Source organism: Phalacrocorax carbo, chromosome 15 (assembly GCF_963921805.1).
Source record: "Phalacrocorax carbo chromosome 15, bPhaCar2.1, whole genome shotgun sequence".
NCBI lineage: Eukaryota > Metazoa > Chordata > Aves > Suliformes > Phalacrocoracidae > Phalacrocorax > Phalacrocorax carbo.
Genome location: NC_087527.1, coordinates 11,990,097 through 12,002,400, shown reverse-complemented (window position 1 = coordinate 12,002,400; position 12,304 = coordinate 11,990,097). Strand labels below are relative to the sequence as shown.

The window sequence follows — 12,304 nt, the reverse complement described above, 5'->3', positions numbered from 1 at the left end:
CCTCCAAAACACGCAGAGCTCTGGTCCTATAGGACCTTGGAGAGCAGAATAGAACACAGTCACTAATCCTGGTAGTGACAGTCAGCATTCAATAGTCAACTACTGTAATTAATAAAACTGCGCTGTTGCTATTTTTCACTAATAGAGGATTTCCAAAAGCAAATTGCAGCAATAAATTACATCATTACAGCCCATATTATTGTTCTGTGAGGTAACAAATCTTGCAGAAAGACAATCAGCTTTGCTAGAGGAAAAAAAAGCCAAAGGAAAAGTCAGATGACTAGGACCTGATTAAAATTAATGTTAGCGTTACTTTTGTTTCCACTTGCTTACTGAAATTCCCTCTCTCACCAGTGTGCTGGCTTGCTGATGCTCATACTATGGTGCTGGTGCTTCAAATATTAGGCATGATTTGTTGCTGAGGGGAAAAACAATCTTGGTAGGTTCGCTGTCTGTGCCGATTTACTTTGCCAGGCCCTGCAGTTTAACTACAGTCTGAAGCACACGCAACAGCAACGGGGCCACTGCCACAGTGTAGAGATTTTGGTCTGTTAATTCATTTAGCATATGTGCATCAATCTGCAGAGCTCGGGCGCTGCAGAGAGACCTTTGCATTCAGCCCCTCAAGCTTAGCAAAGTAGGTTTTGTTAGTTGCCCAAGCTTTGGTGCAGTCTTGATACACCGGTTTTGATACTGGGATTAGGACTAGATCAAATTGCATCGCCACGGCTGCTCCCCATGTCTTCATAGCGGCTGCTGGACAGACAGGCAAAGAGAAAGAGCCAGAAGCACGGTGCTAGCTTTCTCCCCAGGGCTACACTGAACCCTGTCCCAGGTTTTAGTGTTTTATCTCCCTCAAGCAGAACTACTGAGTTTGAAGTACAGATTCCTAATGAATTCCATGACAAACATCCTCCGTGCTGAGAGTCTGGCTGGAAAATGAACTGTAAACTGAAAGCAGGGTAAGGCAAACATGCTTCGGTAATAGCAAACCGAAGGTGGAAAGTTGCTGGGCTTTTTAATGCTCAGGGTAGCTCATTATAACACTGAGGCTTATAAAAGTCCTGGTGATCTTTTTTCCCCATGCTTACTCATTATCTTCCATTAGAGTAAAGCATCTCCTTGTTCTCTAGACAGTCTCACTGTCCAAGCTGGAGCAACTCAGGACCTCACTAATTAGAGTCCAACCTAAACAATTCATAATTCTGCTAGGTGAGTATTTCATCTGGTTGTGAAGAATGAGGTATTCCCCAGAAGTATTAAAATTCCCTTTACAGATCAAGATCATCATCAGGAGTTGCCAATTAAGAGAAATACAGTTCCTGTTTTTTGGTATGGGTCACAGCGAACTCGCTCAGTGCTCAAGCTGGCTGAGCAACCGCGGTGTGTGCAAACATACCTGGTCTGCTCGGGCAGTCACTGTTCAGCCTGGCATCTCTTAAGTGACAGCATGAGAAAGCAGAGACTGTTTACTCTCTAGGGCAAACCACAAATGTTTGTTGTGTGGAGCAAGTTTGGGCAGTGCCCGGACTTGTATTTATCAGTTAAGACAACTGAATGTTAGCTAAAGCTAATGAGAGAGCGCTGCTTCAGATGAAAACTGAACCATGCCATAGCAGATGGCATTATCTAGCAATAGAGACTGCTGAGTTCAACTCCCCTTCCAGCTCTGCCAGCACCTCATGAACAAACTCACGCAATGTTCTTCTGTCTCCCTTTCCATTTCTTTCCAATCCTTTGCAGCAGAAGCGCAGTGCTGCAGGAGGTTCAGAAGCAGGCATAGCATTTGCCTCCCATCATTGGCCATGGGTGGATGCTCAGTGTCATGGTTTTAGCTGGGATAGAGTTCATTTTCTTCACTGCAGCTGGCGCAGTGCTGTGCTTTGGACTTAGTATGAAAGCAATGCTGATAGCACACCGATGTTTGGTTGTTGCTGGGCAGTGCTTGTACCAGTCAAGGACTTTTCCAGCTCCCCCTGCTCTGCCGGGGGCACAAGCAGCCGGGAGGGGAGGGGGCACAGCCAAGAGAGCGGATTCAAACTGGCCAAAGGGATATTCCATGTCATGTAACGTCATGCCCAGTATGTTACCTGGGAGGGGCTGGCCAGGGGGGCAGGCAGCAATCGCGGCTCGGGGATGGGCAGCATCGGTCGGTGGGTGGTGAGCAGCTGTATCGCTTGTGTGTCTGGGTTTTTTCCTTTTTTCCCTTTTCCTTTTCATTATATTATCATTATTGTTATTACTATAATAATCATCATTATAATTGTTATCTTATTTTAATTATACAGCTGTTCTTACCTCAACTCACAATTTTATGTTTTTTCTTTTGCTCTTCCGATTCTCTCCCCCATCCCACGGGGTGGGGAGTGAGCGAGCGGCTGTGGGGTGTTTAGTTGCCGACTGGGGCTGAACCACGACATCATTGAAGCCTTAACACGCGCTACAGTCTTACAAATTAGTAGCTTCTCTGCCTTTAAACTCCACTTCTGTTTCAGCTGCAAACTGGTGCAAACTCCTGCTCCTGCTGAGAAGTGCTTTTCTGCCCTCCTCCATCTGACCTGGCAGCGAAGGGCGCATAGGGTGAAAAGTCCTTCGCAGCTACAGCATCAAAATACACAGCCCTGGAACGTCCTTCTACGAGCACTCTCATCTGGGCTTTTCTGCTGGCTCATTATTATGTCTCTGCATGGTCTCTGCTCACATGTGTGTGGCAGCTGTGAAATTGCCTTTGTGGTTATGTTAAACATTCACAATTTTAATCAGCTGTCATTTAAAATATAAACTGTTATTTAAGATGTCTTCTTCTGATGGAGCAGTATCACAAATCTGAGCCAATACTTAAAGCAGTCCCAAAATCCTGCCCAGTAAATCACAAGAACAAAACAATCTCCAGACCATGTTACACAGCTCAGGGCCACGAACCAATACCCACATTATCTGCAGCGGAATGTGGGCCTGGCTCAGGCTGACTTGCAATGCTGAGAATCAGTGTGGAAGCACCTGGCTATCTCCGTGCAGCCCTGCACTGTGCCACGCTGCCAGAGGAAAGAGCCCGTGCCAGTACGCACAAGTGATCAGCACCAAGCAAGGACTGGCTGGGGGATCTCGAATCCCTGTGCCTGCTACGTTAGGGCAGAAGCGTGACGCTATGTCCCGGTGTCAGCTGCGCTGTCCCTCCTTCCCCATTCATGGAGCTCAGTTTCATCCAACCTTGAACACCACCGTGACTTTCATCAGCTTGGCTTGTGGACTGAAAATTTTCTAGAGGATTCTGACTTGTCTGTCCTTTGTCTGACAGCGTTTAGCGCTGTGAGACACTCCTCTTCAAGGGGAGCGTTTAGGTTTTACCACAACACCAAGCATCCAATAATTGAGTTGCTAGCTGTCTCTCTGCATGTTCTCGTTGTTCTGCAATTTTTCATTTGGTTCACAGGTTCAGGGCTGAGAAGCATATATATTAAGCCTCATATTATTATCTCTCTACTACCAGCAGGAAAATCAGCAAAAAAAACCCACCAGAAGTTCTCTATATGGCAGAGATCTTTAAAAACCTGGAATCTAGCTGACCCCACCTCTCCTCAGCATTTGAAAAATCTCAAAGTAATCCATTCAATAGCACTGTCAGATATGAGGGATGCTGGAAGAGGAAATTATACGTACAGTTGTGCTGCATAGAAAATGACATACAACTTGATCCAATGGAAAAATTAATTCCAGCCAGCTGAGATAGCCCTATTGATCCGTTCTCATTTCCTGCAAAAGGTAGGACTGAATGCGACTGTAGTAAAGAAAAGGAAAACAGAAGCTAGAGGCAAAAGCGCAGGGGTTCTCGAAATGATGACTGGGACTTAAAAAGGCACTGTTAAATTGAGCCATTTTGAATTCTTTATGTTGTCTGCATCTTCTGACCAATTTAAGATCAATGAGCAACAGTTCACCCTTTTTTTTGCTGTTGTTTCCTGATGGGCAGACAACAAAAAAGCCAATTCTTAACAGATAAGGTTAATCGATACACATTGCTAGTCCCAGCTCAATGTACTATGTGACATGGGCACTTTATAAGGAGGTATGCAGGCTCCTGAGTTCATCTGGTATAAATATAGAATAATGACACAAACTTTAGTGAAATTATATCCACCATAAATCTAAAGGAAGGAATGCTATCCTCATTTAAACATTGTAACCTGCCATGCTGGAAACTGTAGGCATACAAGTGATCCTGGTTACTGCTTCTCCCTTAACATCCGCAGCCTGTAACTCTGGTCCTGCACGCAGAGCACGCAGTGCTGTAACTGAGCTCTCAAAACTCTTGACTTCATGGTATTATTTAGGGCTTCACAGCTGATTTCAGTTGTCCCAGTTAATAATGCTAATAGTAATAGGGTAGTTTTACATCAAATAAATTTCCTTCAGCTCACAGTGATTCATAATTACATTATCTGAGATAATACCTGTCAGCTGAAAAGTTTGATATGTAGACTGTCTGTTCATTTGTTTGTGATAAGTAAATCAGGAAATGGATTTTTTATATAGCCTCAGATTTTATCTTCTGGAAAGCTCCTCAGTGCCTGTTGCCCCCCCCACTTCATTCAAGACTCAAAGATTAACAGGAGTGAGAGTTCTGCACTTCTGTGACCTTGGAACAATAGAGCTTTACGGTGCGAAGTCACAGACTGTGCAAGGATGAAAACTCTATTTATTTAGGTCTATATTTTTAAATTGTATTACAGGGACTTCATTACAGTGAAATACCTTAAAAAAAACCCTTTACCCTTAGGGAATGGCATACATAAGTGTGTATATAAACCAAACATTGCTTTGGGAGCTAAATTTTATATCATCTGCGTTTTAATGGAAAGCAAGCTAAAAGCATACATAAAAATGTCAAAAAGTGGTTTTGGCTGAGTCACAGCCATGCATCTCAGACATCCATTCACTCACTCCTGCAGCAGAACTGTCAATACATTGAGTTCTGAATGTAAAGGAAGCTGCACACAAACCAAACACTTCCTAATGAAAGAACTTACCGCTGAGCAAAAAGCATGTGTGGAACTGTCCTGCCTAGTGAGAAGCCAAGGGGAACCTCAGCTACACAGTATTGCTGGGTTTGTCAGGGTAAGTCACGTAAAGATCGTGAACTTGGATTAACCCGCAGTTCACAGGATGGTATACCACAAGGAAGAGATGCAGTTTACATCAGAGATAGATTATATCTTTTTATTAGACCCACTGATAGAGCTGGGGAGGAAAGACTTCTGAGCACGTGAGGTGTAAAACAGCACCAACAACCTTTAAGAAATGCCTGAGAGCTGTTCCAACTTTCATTTGTGTGTAAGCGGTTATCGATGGATTAAAGAGCCTGATGAATGAAGCCTGAAAGACTCACTGAAAATTTAGTATTAGTGCTATTTTAAATAGGAAATATACCTGGATGAGCAAATTGCATGGCTTCCCATGGTGACAAATGCCTTTTGGAGTAAATCCAGACTAGAACTCTCACAACAGACTCGGGACATTGGGTTTATGCTCCAGCACTTTAAATACCTGGATTTCATGCAAGTCACAGCTAGAGGTAAACTAATTCCGAGGGAGTTTATCCTGCTGAGGAAGGACTACTATTTCAGTTCCATATACAGGGACTCAGATGGTCTTGCACAAATATTAAACCATTGATTCCCCATCTTCCTCCCAGGAAGGGGTTCTCCTTTAATATTAATGTGCCTTACTGGCACCAAACAATGAACTCATACACTAGATAGAACTGCCTTGTTCTATCCCAAAGCAAAACTGAACAGTATTCAAAATATGTATCATCCTTTTAAAGCATGAAAAGAAATCTCTTGCTACATTTCCTAAAACACGGTGTCATGTTGAACACAAACATACAGACTTCAGCGGGGTTTGTGTGCGTGCACATGCTACAAGTGCGAACAATTTTGGTTTTGTTTTTTAATCCAGTCAAGTGGCAAAATCAATATAGTTGGCTACATTTGCCCATGACCGGATAGAAATTTGAGGAGAATGTGGAAAGCAAGTTAAGCAACCTTGTACATCTTAATTGGGAAGTTCTGGGGTACTTGTGATTAACTGAGGAGGTTTTCAAAGCCAGCTTAGCATCTAAGTAATTAAGCTCCTATGAAAGTACTTTCATAATTGATCCTGCAACAAGTAACATGAAATAAAAATGCCACAACAGGGCACAACTCAGTAGATTTTCTCTACTGGAAGATTAGATCTTTGGGGTAGAATTTTCCTGTCAGCAGCCAGTGTAATATATTTTCTGTTTTGCCTTAATAAATCTTTTTATTTTCTTATTTAACTCTCCTACTTGATGAATTTTACAATCCCCAGTTTCTGTAGCTGTAGTATTTCCCAGCTCTTGTGATTTAAAGTGAGTCAAGAGATCTGAAGGAGGGACTGTGAGCCTGAAAGGGCATCTATCTTTCTCGATCTGTATCAGATGGTTGAATAAATGGCATTACCTCTTTACAAATCTTGCCTCAGTTAATTATTGCTATTCAACAATGGAAATACAACATATAAATTTAATCTCATACTTTGAGTGAGACACACAGAACCCCATACAGCCTACATGCAAGACAGACTGAGTGGATGATTGCACCAAGTGCCATACTCCAGAGTTTGGTAGTGAGAGTACTACCCACGTCTGACTAGGACCTATTTCTGATGCATCGCTCCCCACAGTACGTACTTAACTACAAGTGTGGTATATGAGAGTTACAAAGCAACAGAACTAGTCAGAATTACCTTTTCCTAACTTTTCGGTCTCATTTTTCTCTCTAAATACCTTGAGGGGTGAAATGTCCTCCAAAATTACTCAGACTGATTAACTTCTAAGCTCAGGAAGAAAAATATTTAACTCAAATTTACATCTAATTTTTTCAGGGAAAAAGTTTCTATACTTATTCTCAGCCCAGTAGTTTTGCTCTCTCTTACTCCTTTTGTTTCACTGTAGCGGTCACTGTAGCAGCATCACTGCATTGTTTCCTACCTGTATACGCTATTTAGCACAGCAGTGAGCCACACAGAACACAGATTCTTCAAAAACCCTCTCTTTTGAGCGTATGACGAATTTCCATTGATTCTTCAGCAGCTGTATCCTACCACTTGCTCCACTGATCCAAGCCCTATAAGGCTTTTAAAATTCTAGGTTCAGCTCTTACTGACAATGTCAATTGTTTAATCTCTTTCATTCAAAATACTGTAGCAACAATTGCACTAACCTTTTGAAGAGCCACTTGTTCTTCATCTTACTACTTTTTTGTAACGTAATCAGGCATAGGGCAATAAAAGATACATGATCTTTCTTGCTTCATAAGTTTGGAATGGCTCACATGAGACATGCTTTACTCTGTGAGTCAGAGACAACCTCTATGTTATACTCAAAACAAGCAAAATTTTGCTGCTTTCATCCTCAAAAGACTGACGAGAATGCCCATCAGACCAGTAAGAGGGACTAAATCAGATCCTACATCCTAACCCAGTACAATATCTTTTGGCAGCTCCTTCCTTCCCTTTTTCTGGTCACCTTTAAAAATTCTGAATGACAGATTTTACATTTGATGTTAGCAGTTTTGCTGCAGGAAACCCCATGCTTAAATCAAAATCTGTGCTGGTTTTGGCTGGGGTAGAGTTAATTTTCTCCACAGTAGCTCGCACGGGGCTGTGGTTTGGATTTGTGCTGGAAACAGTGCTGACAACACAGGGGTGGTTTCACTCCTGCCAAGCAGGGCTTGCACAGAGCCAAGGCCTTTGCTGCCCCTCACCCCACCCCACCCGCGAGGGGCTGGGGGGGCACAGGGGGTTGGGAGGGGACACGGCCGGGACAGTGACCCCAGCTGACCCCAGGGATGTCCCACACCACATGGCGTCAGGCTCAGCATGTAGAGCTGGGGGAGGAGGAGGAAGGGGGGGGACGTTCGGAGCGATGGGGTTTGTCTTCCCCAGTCACCGTTACATGTGATGGAGCCCTGCTGTCCTGGGGATGGCTGAGCACCCCCTGCCCGCGGGGAGGAGGGGATGAATTCCTTGTTTTGCTTTGCTTGTGTGCGCAGCTTTTGCTTTCCCTGTTGTTTATCTCAACACACGAGTTTTCTCTTTTACCCCTCTGATTCTCTCCCCCATCCCACCAGGGGGAGAGGGCGAGCGGCTGTGGGGTGCTCAGTTGCCAGCTGAGGTTAAACCGTGACAACTTTACCCTCTAGAGGATTATGAAACACACTTACTGATAAACACTGAGATCTAATTTCTGTGCACAATAATGTGCTGTTGCTTTACAGTGAGTAGCTGAGCTAAAGAGTATCGTCCAACTTCTCAGCAGATACAGTATCACTCTCTCTCATTTCAGCGTGATTCTCGTTTCTGAACAGGAGAACTGCCAGGTAATCAGCTGAGCTAGAGATCAATGCCTATATGAAGAAAGCACCCCGGCTGGGTTAGTGTTAGCTAACAGAAAACTTTGAAAATTCCATTTATCTACTAATATCCTGCTAGCAAAGCCAATTTTGCATTGGTATCCCATCCGACCAGATTCTGTTAACACAGTAAATTTTGGTTCCAGCCAAGTGTTATCACAAGGTACAGAAATGAGATATACAAACACAAGAAAGCTTTGCAAAGAGAAAGGTTTAATGATTTCATTGTTGGAACCCTTTGCACAACCCAGAGTGGCTAATGGTGCATCTGTTGGGAATAAAGGATCTCACCTTACATGATTTATAGAACGCTAAATTCATTCATTTAGACCTCCAGTTCTTAAAGGAATCCTTGCAGGTAGATGAATTTTAATCTAGAACAGACACAAGCCTGTAAGTAAATCCTGAACCTTCTATGCAAGTGCAAAGGCATTAGACCCTGAGATGAGATACTAAAAAAAAATCTTGATCCCCTCAGATATGGCATACAGAGAGGAAGCTGATGAATTCTTTCAAGAAATGGACAAGAAGATGTTAAGTCTGTCCGTAGAGAGAGGTCTATCACTTCGCACTGGAAGGCATCTATCTCAAAATAAAATCTGACCACAAAAGCCTTCCTTACACACTTTCTCAACTCTTTAGAGGACAGATGCTCAGATACGTATTCCCTGTTCAACTCCACAGGTAATGAGGACAATTATTTCTCTCTCAGATCTGGAACGTAGCACAGGCTTTCTGCTGACTTCACAGGCTTTGGATCAGGAAATTGCTGGGCATGACCTCGTTCGATATGAGCAACAGTTTTATTCTTCAAAGGGGGAGAATATATTGAAGACTAGGACTTCCAGGAAATAATACTCATCCAATTATCTGCTACAAACCACTGAATGCTGTTCAGAGAAAAGACTGCCAGAATTTCACCACCAAGATTATGCACAGGAGAGGCAAAATTCAAAAGTGGGATGGATACATCTCACTCTTCTTCCAAATCCTGAGGTCTAACGTTGACTAATGGTAGCACGCGCAGTTCCTCTATTAATTGCCACTTGATCTTGTTTAGGTAGCTGGCAGCTTTGTGCTTCCCCCTTCCCTGAGGATCGGCAGGGCTTTCAAAATAAATGCTCAGTGCCTACTTCACCTGTGAGCATGGAAAAAGTTCTCGGCGTGTACCTAAATCCCACAGAAAATAAAAATGCCTACCTAAAACCAGTGCACCTGAGATGCTGGAGACTGTAGTGAAATTTTGTGTTTGCTTGACTTGGAGCAGGAATTTAATCCTAAGTTGCCTAACTGCGGAGGGGGCCTTCACTGCTAAATCTCATCAGGTATCATTTCACGGGGAGCACCGCAACTGGTGCTACAACACTGAGCAGAGCAAGTTGATTTTAACCCAAGGCATTTTTCTACATGAAAGTCTGTACTTCATTTTTATTAAACATATTATTGAGGCTAGTATTATTTTCTGTTTCTTCCTTGAAACCACAGGTTCTTACACTATTAGGGAAACAGCCAGCAAAAATTATATCAGTGTTTGTATCCTACAAAGGACGAAGCAGCTTAGGCTTTAGCAGAAGTGCTCCCGGCCCTCTAAAGTTGCTCTACAGCTTGCCAGTTCAAGCCATGTAATGGCAATTAGAAATGGGAAGGTAAATCTGCTTGGCTTTGTGTTGCCAGCTGGTAGCCTGGAGGGAACCATGCACGACAGAAGTTCAGGATTTCAAGTCAGAGAGAGATTTTTAAAGTGGCAGCATCCCTTTCCTCTGTGGTAAGTTTATAAGAACTGAAATTGTGTGATGTGTACAGACCATTAAATGAGGACGGGATTTTAGGAGGTAGTCCTATACAGCTGTAACGCGGGGAGGCAGGGCAGGGAGCGCTCCTTTGCAAGCCTGTCTGAAGCCTGGCCTACGTTTTCTCAGACCACATACAGATCAGATGGAGCAACATGCTGAAACAGTTTCTTACCATGGCCAGTGGAACAATTCCAACAAGATCCTTCTGGCAGATGAAGATTTCAGACAAGGTTATGTCTGTTGTCCCCTTCCGAGGGTATTCCACCTGCCAGGTGATGGGCTGCGTCCCAGAAAGGCTGCTGAAACTGGCTATTTCAAAGTTCATCTGCACGACCTCATTGAATAAACTGTTACTTCTGAAAAGAGGAAAACAGGGAAAGGGAAGAGCTATTACTTTCGCTGAAGAAAGCAAATGAAGTGAATCATATTAGCTACTGGAAAATGCAGCTATTTATATGCAGATATAACACAAGGCCTGTTCCAATATACAACTTCTTCAGAGCATACAAACCGGCGTCATTCAAAATGGGTCAGCTGCTCTTACTATGAACACAATGTGGAGGGATAAAATCCAGGATATTGTACCTGATGAAAGCAAAATATACTTATTCCATTACATGTTTTTTATGATTTTGCAAGTATGATTCAACCCTACTGTGAGATGGATTTGACCCCGATCAACCAAAGTTAAGTTCAGATCAGCCCATGAAGACTGAAGAGCCCAGGATTAGCACAGCCAAAAAAGAAAACCAAGATCCATTGTATTTGTTCACCATCAAAATGGCATAAATCCTTAGCAATGAAACTCAGTGTAACTGAAGTTCATATATGTTGCATGGAAGCCATTAAAAAATTTAACACAATTAAATGGCAAAATGACAAGGTTAGTCTAAACTTAGAGGTACACTCTGGAAATCAAAAACCCAGGCAGCTGAGACCAAATAGAAAGAACAAAGCTATGGCAGGTAAAATATATTATGAAGTCAGGAGGCATAAGATGATTTGAATAACAAACATGAAAAGACATGCTGAAATTCTTTTCCTTGCATTAATTTCTTTAATTACGTCAGAAATAAAAAGAATATATAAAAAAAATTTGCCAGACTTTCTGCTAATTTAATTTTAAAAAGTACAAATTATTTACATCAGAAATTATACATTAACTTTTCTCAACTTTCCAAATCTCTTTCCATAGTGTAGAAAGCCTTAATATTTCACAGAATATTACTTCAACCTAACCTTACGCTGTAATACTTTTAAAATGAAGAGGACGACAGGCACCCTCCTAGCTTCAGTAACCCAGTCCCAGCTTCATCACACCTTCGGATGGGTTCACCACATAACCGCTTCAATTTTTCCTCTGTTTTTATGTACAATACATGAAGGCCCATTTCTGAGAAAATCCATCAAGAACCGATCATGTACAAAGCACTTAACACTTCCAAGTGCTAGACTTTCTTTTTACCCCTGAACAGAAATCACTTTTTTTATTACTTAAGACATACTCTGTGCTTTACTTTGCATGATTACTTTGAAAGCAAATGCATTCCCCTGATAATTACTATTTTGATTATGGATTTTCATTTGGATGGCTTGCTCTGAAAAGTCTTAATACTGCCTAATGCTTCAAATTTATTCCCTCGCTGTTTTCTTGCTGTGTCAAAAGAAAGACACTGTAACACTTCTGCAATAGTGGCATACTTCCTCCATGCATTTAAAGAGTGATTTTGTGTAGTAATGCGATAGATGGATGGGATTAGCAATTCATAACTCAAGACCAGCCTATTGCTATTTGAAGAGTTCCTACTAAATAAATCTCACAGCTTGTAAATACAAGGCATCTGCGATAACTGTAGTTTACACACTTCTGGGACATCTCAAAATGAATACATACTGGATTGAACTTTGTAAGTTATTTGAAAGCTTGATTATATGCAAAGATACCCGAGTCACCTGAGCTACGGTGTTCATTTAGCTGTTAAAGGCGCCATTATGCCTTAGATTAATGACACCTGAAGTGCCATTATTTTCACCATTTCTAGATCTGATGCTCAGTAACTGACAGAGAAAAAGTTT

General features: G+C 42.3%; 1 protein-coding gene across 1 annotated transcript in view; it reads right to left on the bottom strand.

Moving 5' to 3' along the window:
• The window catches only part of TMEM132C (transmembrane protein 132C), a 227,589-nt gene that overhangs the window by 48,539 nt on the left and 166,746 nt on the right, over positions 1–12,304 (bottom strand). The window contains exon 4 of the mRNA XM_064466398.1: positions 10,401–10,584. Within this exon, the coding sequence (XP_064322468.1) occupies positions 10,401–10,584 (184 nt within the window). The remainder of the gene's footprint in view (positions 1–10,400; positions 10,585–12,304) is intronic.